General features: G+C 31.2%; 1 protein-coding gene across 1 annotated transcript in view; it reads left to right on the forward strand.

Annotated features, from left to right (window-relative positions):
* LOC145994605 (neuronal acetylcholine receptor subunit alpha-7-like) overlaps positions 1 to 26,504 on the forward strand; it is a 550,747-nt gene that overhangs the window by 478,496 nt on the left and 45,747 nt on the right. The window contains exons 4-8 of the mRNA XM_083130647.1: positions 518 to 627; positions 5,710 to 5,890; positions 13,303 to 13,378; positions 14,779 to 14,973; positions 23,141 to 23,227. Of these exons, the coding sequence (XP_082986773.1) occupies positions 518 to 627; positions 5,710 to 5,890; positions 13,303 to 13,378; positions 14,779 to 14,973; positions 23,141 to 23,227 (649 nt within the window). The remainder of the gene's footprint in view (positions 1 to 517; positions 628 to 5,709; positions 5,891 to 13,302; positions 13,379 to 14,778; positions 14,974 to 23,140; positions 23,228 to 26,504) is intronic.

The raw sequence follows: 26,504 nt of genomic DNA on the forward strand, positions 1-26,504 counted from the left end.
GCTAGTAACTATAGCAAGTTCACTGTAAGAAACGTTTGATATAAGTCATTATAAATGTACCTTTGTAGTATTCTAATTGCAATATAATAATCCGTGGCACAACGGCCATTAAATCAATTACGTATAATTCTAAATGTAACATTTTCTTTCAGAGTTTGCTCAGAAAATAAAAATGACATAATTTTTACCATTCAATGAAAATTTTTAAAATAAATTATTATATAAAAAAGACCAGTATGTTTTTAAATGAAATAGTGTTACAAATTATTCACTACAGCACTATGAAAGACGAAAATACGAAAAATATGATTGCAAATTCCAAAAAATCTAAAAATAACAGAACTTCCGGATAAAATTTCATATTATGCATCTTTAACAAATATTTTAAAATTATTCTGCACGGAATATTTTTCAATAAAGAAACATCAATTCTCCACACTTTAAATACTAGAATCTGCATAAATTTAAATTGTTAATTGACGTATACAACTTAATATGTCTCTTTATTTACTATCAGGAATGGAATGATGTAAATCTTCGATGGAATTCTTCTGAATATGGAGGTGTAAAGGATTTGCGAATACCACCACATCGTATCTGGAAGCCTGATGTCCTTATGTATAACAGGTAGTCTTAAGTTTTAAATTTGTTCTTAATTTCTATGTATCATTCATTCTTCACCTCGCACTTTTTCAAAATTTTCGATACTACGTATATATAATGTGTTCAATTTATTACATTAATAATATCTTAGTTTCATGCAGATTGGAGTTTGACAGACATAATTTAGAATTTTTTTTTTTTTAATAAGCAAATTAGGTTTCTTTGAAATGACAATTTTAATAAAAATACGTGAGAAGAATACTACTCTTCATGGAATCAAGTAATTTATATTCTTACGTAATTAATTTAATCACACTTAATTAACAATGATGTGTTTGTGCTTTCTTTAAAATTATATAATTTTCGAAGGCTTGATAAAATACGTTTCATTTTGTTTTTGCAGCTGAAATTTCTGTCATAACGTGTGTTGTATATTTATGTCCTTTTCACATTCAGTATATTCATAACTCTGGATTAATATATTAGCAATGAATTCATTTTTGTAGTTATATGAATGATTATAGTTAGTACCATGCAGTGGCGTGCCCAGTGAAAGCTAGTGGGGCTTCATAACCTTCCTTTTTGCCTTAATTTTCTAAAAGAAACACATTTTCGATTCATCATTTACGTGGTAGAATAAAATCCACTAACAAATGAAATCATAAATCCACCCCTTACAGTATTTCTGGGCACTCCATTGAAGCCATGTTAGAAACTTTTGCGTGCGCTTGATTTTCCTCACACAACTTTCAATTTACTATGAACATCTTACACAAAAATACACTGATAATTGCATAAAATAAAAAAAATGCTACAAAGTGTGTATGCTAATTTATTACAATGTCAAACTATTTTTTAATCAACTGCATATTACAGTTAAATGCAGATTAGAGTTTGGCACATATATTAGAATTTTAAGTTTTATACACGGGAAATTTAATGAAAAGTAATAACAGGCCAAAATTGTCTTTTAACTGTTCTCAGACTTCCTTATGACAAGAACAATATCACATTAGTTACTCTGAATAAGAAATAAAATTATGAATGTATACTAAGATTTTCAAAAATCATTACTAATATTATATATAAAGGCATGATAAATTAATTTACTTTCATGTTCCAAAGAATTCAAATAAATTCTAATAAATATTTACTACTGCAGAGACCTACAAATAAATTTAAATTATTAATATAAATTAATTAAGAAATACTTTCTTGAACAAGAATTGCTAACATATAATAGTAGTTTCCAATATAAAAGCTCATAAAATTAGTCTTATTTCTATGTATTTCACAACTAAACAACATTTTTACAAGTAGTACACATACTAAAACTTTTATTTTTAACAGAAATTAATTATGCGTACATACAAAGTTTTCATATTCAAATATTTGATCAGTAGTTCATATTTATAATAGAAACCTCAGACGAACATATCAAGAAGGCCAGTGTGAGCATATAAATCGTGGAAGCTAATAGCCTAAAAACTATTTTTACTTTCTATGCTCTTGCAATTTCTTATTGTTAGCATTCATAAATTTCGACACAAACGACAAGAGCATTGTTCATGATTTTTGCTCACAAACACACAGGATTAAAAATTCCTCTCCTTCTCATAAAGAAAACTTATTCCCCACACATACATTTACATAAAACCTCAACTCAATGAAGCACTCCAACTGTTCTCGTTGCTTGCCTAATAGCGCGGAAGGGTGTGGCTTAGTGCATTGAGGTTTCTGAGAGAACAAATTTAACCCCTCCCCCTGTACCACATATGTTCGTTAGCGGTGACCAGGAGAAGGCATTTGTTATTTGTGTCTACACGCTGTGCAAGACGGTACGATTTATCTTAATTTTCGCTTATATTATTCAATATTGCTTTAGACAGCCCACCGTAAGAAAACATAATAAAATATAATAAAGATGGCATGTAAAGAAAATTATGCCTTGCAAAAATGTTTCTTAGGAATTACTTAAATAGTATAATTGCTACTAATTTTTTAATTAATTATAACTTCTCTATCAAATATAACTCTAAAAAACATAACTAGCTTATGAAATATTAAAATCAGATTATCCAGTGTACAGTTTGAAATTAACGCTTTATTTGATCAGGTTTTCCAAAGTGTTAATAACTTATATTCCTCTGAGGTAAATATTTTAATATCTGTTATTGCCAATATCAGATGCTAATAACAACATAACCTTTTGTCTGATATGCTTTTATATTGCTTTTTAAAGTGGTAAGTATTCGTAATGTTGGTTTGACCTGTTGTAAGTATAATAACATTTCATTTTTAGATTGATATAGTTCATGTAAATCTTAACTATTATTAACTTTTGGCACAAAATGGAATTGATATGTAATTGTGGGCTAGGAATAGAAAAACATATTTTTGCATTAATTTCAAATTGTGTAATGTGTATAAAATGCTCTCTCTGGAATCATAAAGTTAGACCTAATATTAAATTTTTGTTATAAATTTCTAGACCATATCTGAAAATGTATATATTCTGAAGTATGCATAATGTGTGTATATATATAAATCTGAGTACTGATATTCTAAGTCAATAAATTGTGAATGCACACTAAACCTTGCTTTGATAGAGTTTGCTTTCATTTAACTGCATGAAGATATTTTGTCCACAAAAAGTTACGATAATCTTAACACTGTACAAACACTTCACATCACTTGCATTCGTTTTTTAGCATTTGATTTGCTTCCTTCACGCTAAACATTTCATTTGACACTTTGCGATGAATTATGCTTCATTCTGCTTCGAAGAGCTGGTTATTATATTTTGTTTAACCTCACATATTCACATCTTTCGAAAGTTTGGCTTTGTAATTAATGTTAATACAATTAACATATACCCATCATAATTAACAAGAAAAAGCATGACTTTATTAACACTAATCACTAATGCAATATATTGCAAGAAAATTGTTCACTTAGATATCTAAACCTAAACAAGTATTTGTATATATTTCATTCATAAAATTTAATCTTTATAAACAAGATTTTTCCTGTCACTCAAATAATTCTAATTTTCTATTTAAAACTTCGTGAGGACTTTTGTATTTTTAAACAATCCTCATCGCACGCCTGGTTTAAACCAAGTCATTTGTTAACGATTTACACCCTGAGTGGACTTAAGGCCGGCAACAATGGATGACGAGGGCTTCTGCTATGCATTGTTTCAATTTGGTCATCGTGTGCTCTGTGTGCATCTGGATGCTTTTGGTATGTAGGATTTTTTTCTCTTTATAATCTTCAGTTTTGCCCCCATTATTTCAGTACGCATCTTGTATATATAAAATTAATCTCATCATAATTATGGCAAATATAGTGTGCAAATGTTCTATACACCGTTTCTGTTTGGAAGTTATGCAACACTTCACTTGCAAGATGTTGAACAAATTAGTAAATACAGTTTTCTTTTACTATGTAAATCGTTCTATCTTCAAATGCGGTATCCTTCGTACTGATTTCTGTAACTAAAGAAAAATTATTCATTGAATCATGGTTCTACATTAAATAAAATTCATGTATTTTATATGTATTTGTGTGTTTATTTTTTGCATAATATATCAAGATGACATCTATTTCAAAATATACAGCATAATGTGATTTATAATTTCAAGCAAGACACTTTAAAATATGTGGTTAACAAAAGATACATTCTTGTATAATCATAATGTGTTGAACTAGTTCTTGCATATAAATTGACAAATATACAGTACTTAACATGTGTTAAAGACGTGATTTTTTAAAAAGAAAATACTATGTGTATATAAGTTATGGAAGAGAAGTTTCGAATAGGAAGGACAAAATGCTTGAGTTGGATTTTAGAATTTCTTTTATCCATAGCTACTGAAAAAAACTCTTCTAGAATTTCAAAAGAAAGCCTTTTAAACTCCTTGTATAAATATTTCACAGGAATTCCATTAGGATTGATGGAGGTAATAACATCCTCCATTTGAATGAAGACAGTCAGATGCTCGGCCAGCCGTGTATGTAGTTTTCCTGTGGATTCCTCCAAAAGCATCAAATCAACTGTACTTTCAGCTACGCTAACTGGTGTTGCCTCCTTCCTAACCAGATTTCCCGCCTGGTTGGATAATGTTTTTCTTCGTTTATCACTTCTCTTTTTTTCCTTTTTTTAGTAACTTTTATGGCTAATGTTTTGCTGTTAACGCTTGTAGTATAAAAATTTATATAAAGCAGAGAAATTGTTTTCTATATCCTTTCTGTGTATATATTTATATATATATTTATTGTAGTATTCTTACTGTTTAATATAACAATTTATAAGTTTCCATCATCGTTGTAAACAATAACCCGGCACGGGGGTAAAACTGAGGAATTTTCGACGTGATTTTTTTTATTCTTAAAAGATGCAGCAATTAAAACACATCCAAAGAAGGGGAATCTAAAATCTCGCTCTTAAAACATATTTGTTCTGCCCGGTGACAATGTACTACTGTCAGATGCCGTTGTTGTTAGGCCACTGTGTGCCATATCCCTACGGTCTAGCGGGACACACAATGGTGTTTTGGATTTTCCTGCTCCACTGTGTCTCCATCTAGGCTGTTTACACTCGGTGATAGTCCCACAGTAAATAAAAGTCTGTAGCACAAATAAACCAGGATCTTTCGTGCAAAAAAAGAAATTTCATAACTTTCTATAGTAAATGCAACTAAACAATCTTTCCTTTTTTAGAATCACATCAGTTATAATTATACGCATCGAAACATTATAATCAGATTGGCCAGCTCAAGCAATAATGAAAATATTATTTTTATTTAATTATATTCTAAAAATTAAATTGCATAAAAAATCAGAAATTAACAAAAAATCTTTAAAAAATCTAAAGCAAAATAATATTACGAACATACAACATTACATGTTTACTGTCTCGATTCCCACACATTTGTTTGGAATTGGACATTTTTTTTATAAAAATGTTTGTTTATATATTATATTATTTATATATTGGTCTATATTTGAAATGAGAGAGAGGAAGATAGTTAAAAACGAAAACGTTTGTTTTCTCTTTGTGGATAACAACATTTTTCAATGAATTTTCCAACTTTCTACAAGTGCTGATGAGGGTTTCGACGGGACCTATCCCACAAACGTTGTGGTCAGAAATAACGGTAGCTGCTTGTACGTTCCGCCGGGCATCTTCAAGAGCACATGCAAGATAGACATAACGTGGTTCCCCTTTGATGATCAGCGCTGTGAGATGAAGTTCGGTAGCTGGACCTATGATGGCTTTCAGGTATATTTGAGTAGAGTAGATATCCATATTTGAAAAAAAAATGAAGAAGAATGAAAAATCATGGTAGAAGCTTTAAATTGCGTTACTATTTACCACTTGATTTTCAGACTAATTCTGCTATTCGCAGATCATTGTTTAATATTGATTGAGGTTGTAAATTATCTTGGCAATGTCGTTGAAAATGTTACATGTTGCAATAAATGTGCGACAGTTGCTTTGCGCTTTCAACAAATTGTAAACACAATAGGATTACAACATGTACCTAATGTGTATTCAGAAATCTGAAAGTAACATATACCCTGTTTGGTATTAATAAAAAATATTAATCGTAATGATTATTATTTGTCGCACGTTTATTCGTAGGAAGAAACATTTGTCCAGCACTTTGATAGTCAAGGATTCCAATTTCTCAAAATCTGTCGTCTGTATCTCCTTTTTGACGAGAAGTGTTTATATTGTAATCTGTATATGTTCACTACATTGGTAATACATAAATGTTGTTTTTCAGCATTTAAATTATATTTCTAAGAGTTGTTTAGCAATTTACATGGAATTAAAATTATGTATAAATTTCACAACTAATTTCTTATTGTTAACATTTCTTTTTCATTCTATTAGTGTAAATGTTCATTCACTTTCAACTTGAATATCAGTGTAAATCATTAATTAATCAGATAAATTTCTTACTAAGGGTTTCCTTAAAATACTACCCAACAACTCCTATTAAAATATGATACAAATTTACTGTATCAAGTAACGACAATAATGTAGTAGGAACTAGTGTAGTTATTTCATATATTATACATAACTGAATATAATATATTACAAATAAATACGATAAATCGTAGAGAATATAAGGTACATTAAAAATTTTCATATACTGGAAAGAAACTTGCATTTTTTAACACATAATATTTTCTCGTTTTTGAACCTTACATTAAAATAACACGTATTGAACTGTACGAAATAATAACCAAAATGTAACATAGAAGTTGTTCTGTTAAATGTAGTTTGTGTAATTTTGTGGAAGTTGGTAAAATGGTTTCCCACATTAAGGTGTTATTTTATAAAGTACACGAATAAAATGTAATATAACACATGTCAAGGTATTTCACCTAGGTATATGCAAATGAATATGTCTTTACATAATGTTTGTTTCAACATTGCCTTTGTATATACGTGCATACAAGTCTTGTATATACGTGCATACAAGTCTTGTAGATACGTTTACATTCTGAATTACTGTGGAATATTTTTGAGTCTTGTAAGTTACGGATTATCAACATACTTTGTGGTAATTAGTTCTGAATATTGATTCATATTTTGTGGTAATTAGTTATGTGATTCTGAATATTAATTCATACTCCTTGCCGATTCTTATCTTCGTGGTGACCAAACTTGTTTTGGGAACTTCCGTGTTTCATTTTTATAACAAATGATAGGATAGTTTTTTAAAAAAAAAAAGATCTTAGGATTTCTAATCGGTACTGGCTGTTTTGAAAATTGTTTATTCTAAGTGTAAGGGATTTTTCAAACTTTGCACTGCCAACGTGTTTTGCTTGGCAGGATATACTATCATAGTCGTAACATAATATGTTAAAAATCTAGAATTGGGAGAAAATATATAGCAACATTTTACTTATATTATTAATATTTCATACTTATTAGTACTTTAATGGTACTTATTAGTATATTTTCATACTTATCAGTACATATGATTACATTTTGCGTAATTGGACTTCCTTTCGAGCGCAACATTTTTACAGAGAACAGAAAGGTTATTGTTCAAGGTGACGTATCCTTTGATATTTTAACCATAACAAATGTGACAATTTCAACAGAAGTGGGTACCGTATGGGTGTTTCGTTGTGTTTTAATCATCGCAAGATTGTGTTACTGCTTCCATACATAAACTTGAGGCTAATCTTGGTAAGTGCTTTTTTATATATCTTGAAGATCGTTGTTACATGTCTATTCAGAACAAGTAACAAAATTTTAGTCACGTTCCATACGTACACACATACACTCAGGCACATACGAAAGCCGAGGTGGTCTAGTTCGGTACAGTGTCTGACTGTCACCTGAAGAACCCGGGTCCGATTCGCAGAATGGGTGATCTAAGGTAGATTTTTTTTTCTGTGTAAAGTGGGGCTGGGGTTGACCCAGCCTCAAATAAATGGATAACTGCATGTAGACCTGAAAGGTAAAGGCGGTCGGGGCGTGGTACATCATCTTCCAAAAATGGCCAATATCGAGAATGCATGGGACCTTACCTTCACGTTCCCCTCACATGTGCCTTCATGGCATGGTATAATGTGCTTTTCTTTTCACACACAAACAAATAATCAAGAAAGGGTCTTCAATTAATAATTGATTGTTTTGTAAAGACTTCATTTTCATATAATTGCCGTTGATAACACTAATAAGCCTTGTTTCCATGTTTTATAAAACACTCAAAATGCTGAGCAATGCATAATTTATTGTCAAATTAACACACCCTAAACGTGACGTTTCAACCTTACAGCAAGCCATCTTCAGACTCTGGACCAGATTTTTCATTTGAATTTGATTCAGTCTGAAGAAGACTTGCTGTAAGGTTGAAACGTCACGTTTAGGGTGTGTTTATTTGACAATAAATTATGCCATGGTCAGCATTTTGAGTGTCTTAATTGCCGTAATAGGTGTTTAACCGGTTTCAATATATTTTTAAAATGGCAAAACTCTTTCAATTGTTGCAAGAAATCGAATTGGAGAACTTGGTTTGGCAAGTTTGTTTTCTGATAATCGTTTCCTTTTGATGCAGCATCATTTAACACGATCTAAAATGAGCACTCAGTCCACTGCTTCATCCAGCAGTCTCTTGACCTCATTTTTATGGAGCACTGAAATAGAGCCAGTCGGCAACTTCAAACAAACAACACACTGCATAAGTATTTTTATCTGGAGCTTCATCTAAAATTAATTTCCATAGAATGACGCATTTTGTTGGTAGTTTTGAAGTGCGTTCAACATTTTAAGTTACGAAACCAAAGAACACTCCAATCAAAGCTGAAAGTTGTCAAACTTTACGTCGCTTTAGATGTAAGAGGCTGTAAAGTTGTTTTTTTTGTGAGATGAAAGTAGAGTTCCTTTCAATTTACGTTCATATCTAACACGCATTTATTCTAAGGTTCATTTAACATATAAATGGAACACACAAATTGAAAATATAAGCACAAATTTCATTTGCATATACATCTTAAAAACCTTTAATGGAGGAGTGTTGTTAGACAAATTTGAACTTGTGAGATAATGTGTATGAAGTATCAAGTATTATACAGATCAATGGAAATACGTTAAAATTACTTCATTAATGGAACATTCAAGAAAATTAAATTGGTCGTTCATTAACGTTTCTTTGCAACAGGTAACGTAATAAAGAAAATAAATAATATTTTAAAAATAAATTTAGTTCTTTCATGTATATATCTTCATAAATATATGTTAGCATAATGGATTTTTTTATTCGTCCTCCATCGCCAAGAAGGAGAAGATGATTATTTTAGGAAACTTAATTGGAAGTCACCTCAAGGTGCTGAACAAATTACATGTAAAAGTTGTCATTTTTCTCATTATGGTGTTATATAAATATCTGCATGAAAACATTTAGTTAAAATATTTGAAAAACATAGGCATATATATTTATAAGGATATTTTTAAAATTAGGTAAAGTTACGGTACCATATTCACTTGTTGCATCCAAACCATGAACTGCCGGCCTCTAGGTATATATTAGTAAAAATTACATTATAAGGAAGTCAAATTCAGAGACTGGTTCTAATAGTTTATAATCGATTCTAAAATTGACATTCTGCATAATATAAATTACAATACTCACGATAGTTTGACCTAATGGTGTTGCAAATGATGATTCCATTTTAAATTCAGCATCCTCATGTTTACTTATACTTTTTTTCCTTCATTTTCCTACATTTGATTGGTTACAATGTCGTACTTTCATTTTAAATTACTTTATTTGGTGTATATATTGTTATATTCTGTCATGTATATTATGTCTTGCTGTGTATGTGTGTCTTTATAATGATGTTATGTTTATAAACAATTATAACAGTTTATAAACATCTAAAACATATATGCTTCATCGTATTACTATAATTTTACGAGTTCCAATATTCATAAATAGTATTTAAAATATTATGCGTTAATCTTTACATCTGCAAATGTAAAATTGTTGCCAGTGGTGGAGATTAGGAGGGATTATGGGAGCAATCGCCCCCTACCACATTTTGTCTCCGCACTATGGCCTCTTAATGCTAAGTCTTGTTATCGAGAAAGTGCAAATTGTCCTGAACCCCCCCCCCCCCCCAGTTTTGACAACTGATTATCTGATTATCTCCAATATAGACGAGATCCATTTTTTATTCTTGCATGAAAACTTAAAATAAATCATTCAAAATCTAATATCTTCTCACAAAAATGTACACTGGAATTTATATAGGCTATGAGTTGTAAGTAACTGTGTAGATATGAGAGAATGGTAGGTAATATGAAACTGTAGATTCGTTCACACTGTCTCCTATGGGGCAAATGTATTCTTTTCACAATGGGTGTCCTTTTTGGATACCAGCTTTGAAAAAAACGTTTGCTGTAAAAGAAAGATGAATTGGTAGTTTGCAAGAAGTTTGCTGCACAACATGCAAAAGCAAAGAGCATATTTCACTTGAAAGGTGTAACCTCACTGGTAAGATTAACTTGGGTTCTGTACTGTTTGACACTAGAGCAGATTATGCTGTTCAAAATAGTGCAAACATTTATTTAAAGAAAGTATTCAAGTCTACTATAGTCTGATATAAGAAACATATAGACGTATATCTATTCTGGATCTAGGTACAGGCATTGGCGGTGATTAAGGGCGCGTGGGGGGACATTTGCCAACCTCTCCCCCTCACTTTTGACATCCAATCGCTCCTACTAAGTACTGGTGTCTACAACAGTTCCGTTGGGTTGTTTTTTTACAGTGCAAATTTAAAGGAAGCTTATTAAAGACGAACTGAACAGATCCCCCACTAATTCTGCCTTTTTTATGAGGAATATCAATACAAAAAATACTTACGAAAAATGTGAACAATGAACAATATTTGGAGATCCCCAATGGTGTAGGTGTAACATCACCATGTAATCAAGGGGTACTTGGTTCGTTTCACCGTGGAGGTACATTACACAGGGGCTCGGATCACACTTTTGAACTACAAGTCCAGTGTCGATTAGCCTGTCTATGCGTAATAGTGGAATTCAAACTTCGCGTCTCTGTGTAAATTAGGCTACAGGCTTTTTCCTTTGAGTGCTGGGTGTCTCTTATCTCTAGATGTTCAACATTATTTATCTGTACACATTTTACAAGCATATTTTGCAAGCATATTTTGCAAGCATCCATTTACACGTTTATGAGAGGGAATTAATACTGCATTTCAATAATAATAAAATTCACTGTTACACTAAATCTCTTCTCGAATATTTATTTTCATTCCCTGTTGTATTTGCAAGGCTTATATTACAATTTATTTTCCTATTCTGCAAATCCGTTCGTTATCAAAATGTCAACCACATCAACAGTGAGGCATTTCTTTGCAATGAAGTGAAGTGCTTTCCGTTCCACAGTAATTTTATCGATGATTACATGGAGTTGAAAATAGGAAAATTTATTTGAGTTATGAATAGATCTGATCGCAAATATGTATAAACGTGAATATTATCATTAGAGATACATGGAACAAAAATCATCTATGCCAAATATGGGTCATTCAATGTCAACTGGCCTAAGTGTCCCTGCTCGACCCTCTTCAATTTTGATGAAACGTGTACAGGTTGTGCATATGTATCCCACTTGGATACATGCAAAGTTTCAGATTCAAAAGTAGTTTGACTGAGTCAAAATGGCTGCTTCTGTGAAGGTTACTTTTTCAATGCAGCAGTAAATTGTTGATTTTAGCAAAACAAATGATAATAACAACAAATGAAGATCTTATTTAGAGCATTCAAATGAAGAAAATGACGAAATTTGTGGAATATATCCGAAAAACAAGCGATACAAAAATATGTATTCCAGCATTTTGGCTGTTAGATGCCAAAATAAAACAGAAGGTTTCTAGTCAACTTGGATGTGCTCTCTCCAGTGATGCTAACTACGATCAAATTGGAAGTGTCAGTTTTGAGATACAGGCTTCTGAAAATGGGTTCAAATTTGTGGACTAATTTTTTGGGGAGAGGGGGTTAATAATGGATAACTCATTAAATATTTAAGAAAGCAATACACTATTAAGCATCTTTACGACTTCCCCATTGACTCACGAACTGGAGAAATTCCAGCCTCTCAAAGCAATTTATTCAGTAGTTAAAGTTTTGGGCAAATTTATCGCAACATTCGTATTTACCGTAGCATTGAAAAAGTGACATTCACAGAAGCAGCCCTTTTGCCCAAACCAAACTACTTTTGAATCTGAAACTTTGCAGGTATTCATGGAGTATATATATGCACACAACCTGTAGATGTTTCATCAAAATTGAAGAGAATCAAGCAGGGACCTTTAGGCCAGTTGACATGGAATAACCCATACACGTTTTCCTGTGAGTAAATTTACAGGTACCCTTGTTAATTTTCAGTCTGAGCATGCATAACGTGTACAAAATCTTAATTTGTTTTGCTGTATGCATTCAAGGGACAATGGAGGAGTATTTTTGTCTAACTTCTGCAGGAATTTTGCCAGTTCGCCATGGCTTGTTCAATATATTTTTTGTGTGTACATCACCTTTGCCTAATTTGAATGAGAATCCTAAACCGTGTTTGGTCTAACGTGTTGTCCTTCCCTAACATTGATTTTACGAGGAGTAACCACGCTGCTTTGCAGCTATATAATCAACCCTGCGTTGTGAGGAAGTCAGAGCACAAATGAACAGCATACGTTAAGCACCAAATACAAAACGTTCAATGAGTTGCTTCAATCAGACCCAAATTTGTAAAAGGATGAAACAAAAGCATCGAAGCAACTTGAAGGTAAGTGCTGCCATCCTGGTTTATATTCGCTTCGCTCTGTACAGCAGGCATTCTCCTCACTTTTGATTGGCCCAGGAATAGTCGAATCGTTGCTAGCGCGGAAGAACAATACGTTAAACCAAGACGGTTTAAAATAAGGGGAGATAAAATTCTTCTCAGAGAAGCCAATAGAACCTGCTACTGCTTTGTTAAAAGAACAAATTTTTACTAATTAGAATTAGACAGTTCAAGGTTTGTTTGCAACAAGTAACGTCTCCATATTCGTTTTTAAATAATCTTAATTTAATACAAATAGCTTTAAGTATGAAGTGTGGAACCATGTAAATGGAGACTTGAATATTCTTTTCTTTAATTTTTCCAGTTGGATTTACAACTGCAAGATGAAGGTGGCGGAGATGTAAGCAGTTTCATCACGAATGGCGAATGGGATCTTCTAGGTATGCTCAAAGGAGTGTCTGTCTCTCAACAGTAAGAACTGGCAAAGGAGGACTTCCCCAGGCGTAATATATATACAAAAAAATAAGATTAAATTCACTGTAAATGCTTAACTGCTAGCTTTCAACGAGAATACTTTCTCTTCCTTACCATCAAGGATTTATTAAGATGTTACTCCTGGATTAATATATAGGACCACTTTTTTTTCAATTTTGCATTATAAGTTTCCAAGCATTTGTGAGTATTTTTAAAATTACTTATTCTTGGTATCTATTTTATTACATTGCTTTCATATTTATTAAATATATTTAAATTGCATTGGTTTTTAATTGAAAAGGAGTTCAATTCATTATCATAAGACTGTAACATTATTTCAGTATTGTTTTTTGCTGCATATGTGTTGTTATAAATCGTTAAGACAAATGTTTCTTTTAGTCATGTAGGACTTTATCCTAATCTTTGCTTAAATCCTGAACGAAAGAACAATATATTCACACTTTTCATACTTGAAATGTTCTCATTAATTCATACATTCAGAACAAAATAATTAATAGAAGCTTTTAAGTTTCAAGTCATTTCAGGGAATCGGATACAATTTTGACCGGCCTATTTGCATTTCGGATATGTATCATTCACAAGATGGAAGAGCTAAATTGGTTTAAGGAAAGCCCTATAGCAGCAGCATGAGCACAAGAAACTAGTTGCGAGTCAGAGGGATATCTTAGGGCTTATTCAATGAAAGTCACTGAATAATATGCTGATTCAACATGTACGAGGAACACACTGGACCATATCTATATATATATTGTGGGGTTATTTGCACAGATGTAAGGAAAAATCCTTCTTTATCCTTTCAACTTAAATTGAGATTCAACAACCCTTAAAATATATATTTATATACACCTCTACTCCCGGTTTCTCACCATGTAAGTATCCTAAGATTTTGACCATTCTTGAGTTTATTATTTTGTTTCAAACCTCACCTACTTTCTCTACTTTAAAAAAAACATGCAACGATATGAATAGGAATCCTCAAAAAGGCTTTCCTAAAACCGCATTTCTAAATAATTTAATATAAAAAAAGAGGAACAATCAAATATTTCGTGCCCGGATTTCAATTTTAGGAAACCTTCATATACTTTTGATATAAAAAATATAATACCAAGAATGTTAAAAATATTATTCTAAACAACACAAATGTAATCGTTTCAACAAAAAACTCCTAATTCCTGAAATGATAACTAATAATTTTTCATAGGTTATTTTGAAGTCTTATTCTTTCACTTTAAACTATACTTTATAAAATATATATATTTAATAATAAAGCAATAGTTTTTTGTTTTCTCTTCCTTTTTCTTCATCCATCTTGCTCCTTTCCTTTTCTTTTCTCTCTTTATTCCAGGTGTTCCAGGGAAAAGGAATGAAATATACTACAATTGCTGCCCCGAACCTTACATAGACATTACTTTTATCATAATAATTCGTCGACGGACACTCTACTACTTTTTCAACCTTATTGTTCCGTGTGTTCTCATCGCCTCGATGGCTGTACTCGGCTTTACTCTTCCGCCGGATTCCGGGGAAAAACTCTCTTTAGGTAATATTTTCATGCTCAGCTGTTGATACCATTCATTAAATATCTTATCCTCCTACGTCAATATCTTTGTTTGAGCGGTTTCCCCCTTGGTTTTTTCTCTTAATTATTATTTTCTTAAAAAAAAGTTTTACAATTCTATGCCCTTGTTTTTTCCCTTTTTTATGGTATATTTCAGGCATGCCAGGAAAAAAGAACGTTAAGAAATATACCTGCTGCCCAGAGCCCTACGTAGACATAACATTCGTCGTACATATTAGGCGACGGACGCTGTTCTATACGGTGAATTTGATTGTACCCTGCGTTATGATTTCTTCCATGACACTACTTGGCTTTACTCTACCGCATGAATGCGGGGAGAAACTTACATTAGGTACGGTAATAGCCCTCGTAGGAACTTCCTTAAATTTTCTGCATTCATGATGTCAACATGAAAACTATAAATTCTTAACGAAAACAAAGAGAAAGATCAATTTGATATATTTTTAGTAATTCAATTATTGTATATTTCTAATGCGATTTTTAGTGATCACAATATTTTCAATTTGAACTTATAAAGTCATAATATCTTTTCAAAGAGCACCGTACTGTTTAAAACTAAATATTTTAGTGATATATATGATAATTTTTTTCAGAAGTACTTTCATACATTTGTTTTTGAGAATTCATATAAACTATTTAAAACTAGACTTTTATTCTGAAAATATATTTTTATAATAATACATTCTGAGATTTTTTAGAGGCTTGCAGATTCATGGAAGTTCCTCGAATACATTTTCTCAGTTCACTATTAATTTATTCTGTGAGATTTCCCCCTTTGCTTGCAAATTAGAAAGCACATTTGTAATGGCTTTTTTTTATTATTTTTCATTATCGTTACGTTTGTTTGTACATCTTGGCTCGCCCTGCATGTCTTTTATGTAAAACAAGCGTAGTGCATTTTTTATATTTTCATTTATGTAGCTTGTAAATATATACATATACTATATATATATATTAACAAACCGTCAGTTTACTTAATATGGTAACGTTAACTATTATTATCATAATCATAATTAGCTAACGTTTGGTGGTGACGTATGAGTGTGCTCGATATTTAATGTGACCGAAATCCTTCTCCGTTCTTTATAGCGATGAAATGAAGTTGATTTTCTATTTCAGCTCGTCCAACACGGCAGGAGATTACAGACGACTTTAGTAATCCCTAACAAAATTCTTGATGGTGGTTATCTAACGAGATAAACTACATCCAAGATTTAGTTTGACTATCAAAATTTGATTATATACATCCGTGAGTAATTCTTAAGTAGGATCTGTGCCCTACGGTGGGTGTAACGAAATCTTACTATTTTCAGAAACTAAATCTAAATCAATAATAATATTCCTTGTCGTTTAATGAATTGTATGGCTTGTAGGAAAGCTGCAACACTACCAAATAGTCCAACTAAATCAGAGAAATCCCCAAACTTGTGAATATATATAACATTTTGACGAGATTTTATAAGATATTTGTTTGTCAGCCATTTCGTCTCTAGAGACCAGCACAGTCACGTGACCCACGCCTTCAATTGAAAACAAATTTAAGACCTTTCAGAAATTGTATCTGGTAAGGGAAGGCATAACGTAAGTAATGTATTTCTTACTACTTGCTAATTTATCTTTAAAAGTAGAATTTGTAAAGTAAATTTATTGTAATTAAACATTAGTTAAAATAAACTAATATTTACATAATTTTCATTTTCGTAAGCACGCCATTGATATAAGAAGAAAGCATGCTGCTATCACATGTAATATTAACTATAAAATGTATTATCTGTGAATCAAATTGTAAAATATTATGTACCATAATAATATTTGATATTGTCACCACATCCTCAAAAATCTTATAAAATTAAACATTCTCTTAAGAAATAAAGTCAATAATCATTATACAATTTGCATGAAAGTTGGAAAGAGAGACAAAGTATTTATTCTTTTTTCATAAAAACAAATTATTCAGTTTTTCGAGTCTTTTCTGATCTCGGTAATATAAAATGTACTACAATGAAAACGCAAATTCATTGCTTTGTTTTTAAAGTGCGATTACAAACGGACGATTTTATTCTTTTGAAAAATGTATAATAATAGTATTATAAAGTCACATTTATTGAGAAACATTAAGTAAGACAACTGTTGTCAAATTGTTAACAATACATTCTGTTTACCGACAACCAATAAGCAGATTGCGATATAAGTACATAATCCGGAAACTTTAAAGAATTACATTTGTTGCATACTATACCAAAAATATATTAAAGCAATCCACAAATGTGTCAGATATTTATTTGTACTTCGATCATTTTTAGAAGTTTCACGATACTTTTAAATAGTCTTCAATCCTAAACTACTCTCGAATGATGTAGTTATTAAATATATCTATATATGATCATAATATGATTTGTTTTTCAAATCGTTGTCTACAGGTATCAAAATTGGTCATTAATAATTATTGACTTTGAAATATATATTATTTTCGTCTTTTTATTCATTGTTGTGAATCCAATTTCTTGCAATGAAGAAAGAAGAAAATCTGTTCATATATTCATTTGCATGTATCTGGTGTTCGGGACAGTTCCACCCAGAACATTTCCGCACAAGTTAAGAATACTGATCCTTGCGCGCAGGAATGAGAATGAGAGAGTGGGACTGAAGGTTTTCCCTCTTCCCTTCCTGATTAGGTTTTCCCTAATGGACACTTGCGCGCAGGGTGACCCTTCTTTATCATATTGCAAGAGACTATTAGCCGGCTATGCTGTTTCTAGGAAACAACAATGGGAAGTGGTCTCTTTATATCGTTTTCCTACTTCTTTGTATTTCTATATTTCTTTCGTTTCTTTGCATTTTGAACAAGTCTTACTACCATTCCGAATCCGCCATATATTGAGTTTTCCCTTTCGAAATCAAATTGTCAGAATTCCAAGTCTACTACAATGTATGAATATACCTAGGTAAGTCAAATGCTTCAAATGCTTCAGACACTTATTTAAATTTCTGTTGTCCAGACGTTTTTCTAAATTGTATTTTATTAAGGCATAAAGCTTAATTGGGCTCATTTTTATAGTTTCTTTCGTTTCACGTTTAGTGTTGTTCTGTCAAAGCAAAAGCCATGGAATTAAGCATCTTTCTGTATTCTCTATGTGCTCTATTGGCAACAATATTGAGTCTTCTATTTCATGGCTCAACAATGCTTGACGTAGCATTCCATATCTCTCATCAGGTCATTGATCAACAACATAAGCAAAAAATTGAATAATTTTTATATTGTAAGGAGCGTTTTCTTGAATGTACAGCCAGCCACCATCAACTTTGTCGAGTGTCAGATGAGCAAAGGTAGCACAAATTCTGACATGAACTTTTTACATCTTTCCTCTCGTTTATTAGTTCTTACGGCTACGCGCAAATGTTCATTTACGAGGAACTGTATTTTCTAGCTTCCACACCTCCCTCGGTCACAACATTGCAAGATTTGAGCGTAAATGTCGGTGTCTTATGCTCATAAAACTGTATCTGATTTAAGTCATAAAATTGTCAAATCAATATGCAATCACAGAATATAATTTAAATACTCTAAATATGACTTTTCAATAAAACTGAGGGCTCCTTTTAACGAATTGTTTATTATCTGACAGAACCACTAGATTCTATATCAAGGGAATTTTAAAATGTATGACAAGTGTATTAATATTTACAAATATATACACAGTTTCTTTGTCAAGGTAGTAGCTCTGTGAATAATCGCGAAGACAGACATTTAGGGCAAGCCTTAATATTCTATTCGTTTTAATAGTTTTCTCAAAAGTGCTCTTTTGAACTTCATAAATTTCCATAATATCTAACACGAACTATCGTAACACTACACACTACTACTTACTTATATTCCTTTCGAGCAGTTACGACTTTTTTATAACAGAATGTAGATATTTAAAATAGTTTTCTATCTGAAATCTAAACCAACTTCAATCATGAGTCAAATTTGTACTTCTAAGAAAAACGACGTTACTGTAGTTTCAATAGTATTTCAATTTCTCAATATGAATAATACTAAGAATATTCCTTTCTAAATAATTTAGGAAAAAAATCTGTACATGATTGATTTTGTTTTTAAGTTCTCTTTATGCGCAGAAAGGCTAATTGGGACTGAACCTACAATTTAAAGTGGGATCCGAACAACTATGTGCTTCCACTGGGACTGTACATACCGTAAGCAAGGAACTATGATAGATTTGATTTATTTTACTTCGCTTTTCTGCTCCATTTGGCTAATCGTAAATATGAGCATGGGTGATGATACGATTCAATTGATGAAGGGACATTCTCAAATATATCCCACGCCGAACCCAGAACCTTTGGCTTCATATGCAAGACATTAATACAATCAAATATCACTGTACAAGTTAATTCATTGTTATTAATTATGTTCGCATTTAATATAACATGAGTTCAGTTAACTAAGATTTTGAGTTTTCTTTATAATTTTTCTATTTTTCTTATAATAAATTGGCAAGTGAAATAAGCGTTCTACAATTATGTTTACTGTAACAATAGTTGCAAATAGTTGTCTCTCGCAATTCAGCTTACAAATTACTTTGACAAATTTTATATATAACAGAATAATATATGTATATTTTCTACTGAAGAAGACAATGCGTAAGTCGAACTTGGAAATAAGTTTCTGAGTCTACTTTTCCTTTAGACTTGACTTGCAGTAGGATCTGTCCACATAAGTTCGGAAAGAACTTTCCTGTACAAAAGATATAAATTGATTATTTAATTAATATACGAAAATGTTGTTCTGTTGCTATTTAAAATGTATTATTTAATTGGTAATCATTTTTAATTAGTAAGAATTTACTTTTGTGTAAGATTGTGAAGATACGTGAGTAAAACCTTTTATTAGATCATAAATAACTTTAGTATAGATTAATAAATATCGAAGCAACTATGATATATATGATACCTTATTTATTCAGATTTCAATTAGGAATTCAGTGGTAAAGTTGTGAAAATCAATATGACTTACTTTAACTCTGGCTCAAAAATATTTGTCGAAATAACTAATACTGTAAAATTTAAATGAAGAATGGTATTAATAATTGAATTTGGTATTAATAAATCACAAACTTGGAAATGTATTACATAGCCTAACGCTGGTCTAGTGACTTGAATAATCTCTTAGAGGATATAAATAATTTTGCATTGTGTCGATCTCTGTTGATCCCACTTGTTTATGCAGGGATTCCTTCCTTATTAAGAATTCTCATGAAGCACTACGGAATATAAGTTGTCAGCAAAATGCTTATTTCCTTATAGTTGTTTACTATATTAAGTTTTCCAAATTATACACATAAACAGTGATGATCGTTAGCCGATTGATCACTGCTAAATAACATTAGAAATTATCTTGAAACATAATCTAAATATTTTATGGAGCGATGGCATGTTAATATTTTCAAAACTAGCAATAGAATATAAAAGTTTTCTAGACTACTTTCCACTAATTTGTAAGTAAACCCAACCCTCACGTGTGCACATTGTCCACCTCTTCAAGTTGAAATAACACAATTATAGTTGTTCATATATTTCGTTATTGTCACGTAAAAACTACAATATTAGACATTTTTTAGTTGAACGAGGAAATTGATATTGACAGCACCCATTGAATTATATTTGTCTTACCTCCTGCTTCATTCTTTGTTAGATTATAATGATCAATTACTTGTAAAGAAATGTTTATTTGTGTCTAAGAATGTGTGTGTTTTAGTTTCTGCTTTAAGTCCGCTTTATGCATAGAACGGCTAATCGGGACTGGACCTACAGTTTAAAGTGGGATCCGAATCACTACGTGCCCCACTGAGTTTGTGTTATAGTGAATGTAGGATAGCTACATGAAGCAGAAATAAAATATATTATTGAAAAGAGTCGAAAGTTTCAGATTAAGCAATCTTTTATCTATCGAATTTCTGTCACTTAAGAGAATGTGACTCTTACTTGTGGAGGAACCAGGAAGAGACTTATGAACGTTGTTTTCTTAATATTTTATCTCGCGACTTTTGTCTTCTATTGAATGAAACTGTTCTGGAATTTATAGTGGAATAATGCCAGTCAATTTAATTTTATTCTCTCATTCTAACCACACCCTTGCAATATAAGATACTGGTGAGGTCACTATCACACTTATAAAATATAGTTATTTTTTTCTGGATGATGAACATATTATTTTTTTACCCGAATATATGTAACGTCTTTCTGTAAGGATACGACTAAGAAAAATTAGTTTCTCATTTATAAAATTCGCTATGATACAATAATTACATAATATTATTATACTATTAAATATTTCCAAAACTTATGAAATATTCCTACACTATTTACTACCAAAGTTTATGATAACATATTATCTCTTGTGTTCAGTAGGTGGCATTAGTAATTACACAATAAAAGTTGCCAACATGATGAAGATATTCGCCAATAACAATTAAAATTCTAACTAGTCTGTGTTCTTCAAAATTATTTGATCTCAAATTGGCTGTTTTTAATTATACAATAGCTCTTGCCTGGTCTTACGGCGAGCGGCCTAGATGCTGGCAAGTAAAGTGGAACGTCGCAGACCAACCAGACAACAGTTGTGGCGGCGGAGTATGTGCTGCGCGCACCTCGTTCTATAAGCTGCTTGCTGTGTTTCTTATCGCGCTGGATTGGTCGCTTCCCCGCTCCCCACTTCCCTTAACAGCATGTAGGCCGCCTGTCGTAAGACCAGGCAAGAGCTATAGTAATTATATAATTAAAGACAGCCACAAATTTCAACTTTCAATTGTATCTTATACCTCCTTAAAAGTTTTCCATTTATTTGTGGAATCACTGGAATATTATGGTTGCATTGAACTTAGATAGAATATTGACATAGGAATATTAAACTTACAAATAAAATATGATACAATATTTTACCATTGTCCATATCAAAGGGACATCGACATTTCAATTTTTTGCAAAAATGTGAAAAGTATTTTAATTTAATTTTGAGAAAATATTTTCAAAGAACATATGAAAAGAATGTGAATTTAGTTTTCAAAAAATATTTTGTAGAAATAATGAAAACAAAGTGTTATGCAATTGATACTTGTTAGGATGATAAAAATTGTTTATCTCTGATGAATAGTTATCATGTAATTTGTTTCGCTTCACTGTTCTTTACTCTTTACTTTGTATTTTCTTCGAATTTTGAAACCGACAATAGTTGTCTTACACTAAGTAATTTTTACTTTGAATTATTTACAAAATTTTAGAAACTGTTTAATTTTCTAATGATATTAGTATGTGATTATTTTTATTTAAAAATATATAAATGAGAAATGCATATTTACAAATAATCAGTTTAAGTTTAATAAAATTACCAAAATAACCTCAAGTACACTTTTCGGTATAGATACTAAAGCTAATTTGAATTTTCCAGGAAACTAATAATTTTACGGATTTATGGTGCTGACGGAATTTGATTGTCATCTGTGTGAAAATCATCAACGTATTTTCTAAAATATCACTGACATTACACGATGAAATACAGTTTTACAAAGTGCAATTTGTAATGATTTTATTAGTCACATTTCTACATTTGTGTTGTGATTTGTGATCTTCTTCTTTAAGAACATCTGTCGATGCTACTTATTTGAAGAATATCCAGTTCTAAATTTATTTTATCTCTTTAGTTATGAAAGAGTGTTATTCACAATGAAAAGAATTTAAAGATTTTTAGTACTGAAGGTTTCTAACCAACCCCACCAAAATATATCTACAAATGTGTTTTATACATTTATATACACATGGAAAAGGAGCACATGTTATTTGACGTGATTTACGAAGTTCCCCAGTGCCTCATTGTAAACAACCAAACCTTCCGACACGATTAATGTACTTGTATTTGGAAATTGCCTTTTCGCTGCGTCAAATATGTGTGCATGTGTATGTATAAGTATATACATATGCAATTGACAATTTCCAATGAAACTCTGTGTGTGTGTGTGTGTGTGTGCCAAAGTTTCGTTGTTCACACCTAACAATTGTCTCTCTTTCTTTCTTTTCTCTCATGTAATTTATTAATCCGCCTTCTCCCTTAATTTGGTGTTTCTATTTCCAGGTGTTACAATACTTCTGTCTCTGACTGTATTCCTAAACATGGTAGCCGAAACGATGCCTGCAACTTCTGATGCGGTGCCTTTATTAGGTAAAATTATGATGGTTGAAACAAAACAGAATCGTGGGCACAGCCGGCTTGATGCTTGTGAGACAGAGGGGGTTATTTTCGGGTGCCATAATCAAAATAATCATAACCAACAAACCTACACAAGCGCTCGTGTCTCCGAACATGTATTTGGAGTACAGTCAGTTATAAATGTCAATAAGATAACGCTGTAACATAATCTGATGTAACACGTGCAACGCAAAACAAAACCACAGTGAGATAAGATGATAACTAATAAATACATATAAAGAAATTTTAGACTATCGGAGTAGTATTTCACAATAGATGAAATTTCCGTTTTGTGTGTGTGTGTGTGTCTTTCAATTAGAACACTTTTTTATAAACAAATTATACACCAATACTTATACCTATCCCTGTGCACTAACCTCCTATGTATTGCTTCACCTTAACTGTTAATATTCTTGCTAGTTCTCCGGTCTTTGTAGCGAGTGGTTTCTGTATATATCTTGCTTCCAGCATCACCACTTTTTCTCTAGCATCTACATTTGCATATTGCCTGGCGAATCTTTTTTTTTTACCTTCAATGTCTGTCACAGTAACTATCAAAAGGTAAACTTTGGCACTCGCTCGTTATATTTTAAAATTTCAATTCATCTTTCCGCAACCTCGATACTTTTTTGTTTTTAAGAAACAATAACCAAACTTACCTTTTGATAATTACAATGCTCTTGCTGTTAACGTTTTTAAAATTCCTTCTTAATTATTTTCAGTCGTAGGATTGAAAGTGTTTCGTATATGTGTGCGTGTATATGGATATGTGTCCTGCTTTCGTGCGCCAACACAAAGCTGCTTATGTGATACCCTATTCAGTACGTAGTGAATCTGCGTGCAAACACCTTTTGTAAGCTAGTGAGATGGAACACTAACCATTTACCTTCCAGTAGTTGAACCCTTATGTTGTTTTCTATCCCTATCTTACCCTCTCTCTCTCTCTCTCTCTTTCTTCTATATTGTACAGAACTTAGAAAAGATAACCATGTTAATTATATAATTCTTGATAAGTGATATGTGTATATGAATATATATATATTTCTTTCAATTTATTGCCATAATTCTGATATGTTTAATATTTTTCCAATAGTTTAAATTTTTCTTGCTATGTATGTGCGTGTAACTAAAATTTTTTCTTTGCTTTTCTTGGTTCTTTATTCTTCCCACAGATGTGACCGTTCTTCTCTCTTTAACGTTTTTCCTAAATATGGTAGCAGAAACAATGCCACCTACATCGGAGCGACCGCTTATAGGTAAACGCACATGGTTTGCTACGAGATATTTGCTACTTGGACAGCAGAGGGAATCATATGTCTTATATGCTAAAGCCAGATAATCCCTCTAGCGTTCAAACATCGTAACAAAGCAACAAGTATTTGTTGTACATACATGCATACATTCATACATACATACATACATACATACTCAGAAAATAAACACGAATAATGATGTAACCCAAATTCATTACATGGAGGCTACCTTCCTAAGTGATGCCCCAGCCCAAAACCCTCTCAAGAAACAAAACAAATCGTGTTATCTCTTTTTTTAACAAGAAATATTTTCCTTTACAGAAATGTTGCAAAATGAAAAGACATAGTGAGAAGAATTTCTACGACATTAGCTAGCTTGTAGAGAAAGTTGATTTTGAGTAGAATTTGTTTTTTCAACTGTTTTTGAATTATTGTTTCGAAATGTATATAACGATACTATTTTTTGAATTTTTCATATATTTAAATTAACTTTTAATATATTTTTGAGAGGAACGTATCAAATAATAACAATTTTAGGAAAACGAATCACAGCAGCTGTTTCATTTGGTCTGAGAAAAATTATGAGCTGCTCTCAATATAATTTATGCAACATCATTAATAATATTTGAATAACAGATAACTACATAATCAACAAAATAGAAATAAATGAAACAGTGGTATTTTTCCACTCTGTCCATAGTTCATCAATTCATCATTTTTTAAAATTCCATTTAACACGAAACCATATTGTGTGTAAGTTAAAATACATATAAAAATACAGCCTTCATACTATTACATTATTATATACACGAAGAACAATATATAAATTAGCCTCTTTTTCACTTATTAAAGATATCACAAGTGAAAAATTTAAATCATTGTTCAGGGCAAATACTCAAACATACGTTGCTTATATTTTTATCGCTATTAGACTGCAAATTTGTTTTATTTCATAGTTTACTACACTCTTGTAATTATACATTATTATATGTACATTTACTCACAGATTATTATCTTTCAAGATTACGACCTAATTTTACATCTCAATGTGTAAACGTAGCAACCATTCTTAAAATCATGTTTGTTTCTTTAATATTTCTAATTTAGTTTTTATTGTAAAAAGTGTGTCTTCTAAATATTACATTTTAAATACACTGTTCATACAAAATATAACATTTGTCCAAGTGTTTCTTCTTAGATTAGACGCGGTGTTAATATTTTATGAAAGAAAGCTTATACATATGAAGTTGTATGTAATTAATCAATGATTTTTCACTCTATTGGAACTTTTCTAAAATGTTTGTACTACGTATTTTGTTTTGCTCATTTACGAATAATTTCAAAAAAGGAAAAACATAACATGTATCTGTAACCGTCGAATCCCTTCCTAGACTAATGTTTCGACGTTCAGATATTCAAGACTCATTGTAGTTAAATTTTGATCTATCCTCACAAAATTACAACAAAACAAAAACATAGCACTGCACAAAATATCCAATTCTTCTACTTCATTGTTTAACATGGCTAAATTAGTTTACAATTACATTTATACAAATACGAGAATGATAGTATCGGTAATTAATAGAACCGAAGGAAAAATAATTAATTCTTTTCGTGGTCCTACAAATATCAATATTCAACAAGTATCCATAAAATATTTTTTTGTTACTAATCTAGTATATTTTAGAATATTCATTTCTGGTTTAAATGATCGCGAAAAAAATGTCAAAGTGTCATTATTGGATTTAAAATTTTATTTACTTGTCATAGATTTCTAATATTTCTAATTTCAAATATATCTATATGAATAGCATAATAATAAGTTAGTATCTAATTAAAATATAATTTTAGTTATATTAAATTTTATACAATTACAAAGTATGAAAATATTTGGCGTTAATTCAATTAAGTATGAGAAGCAGCAAGTGTAAATTAAAGTTCAAAATACCAAAACCTTATTGAAACCAATTGCAAAAAAAAAATGGTATTTTCACAAT

This window comes from Lepisma saccharinum, chromosome 11, assembly GCF_977018435.1.
Source record: "Lepisma saccharinum chromosome 11, izLepSacc3.1, whole genome shotgun sequence".
Classification (NCBI taxonomy): Eukaryota; Metazoa; Arthropoda; class Insecta; order Zygentoma; family Lepismatidae; genus Lepisma; species Lepisma saccharinum.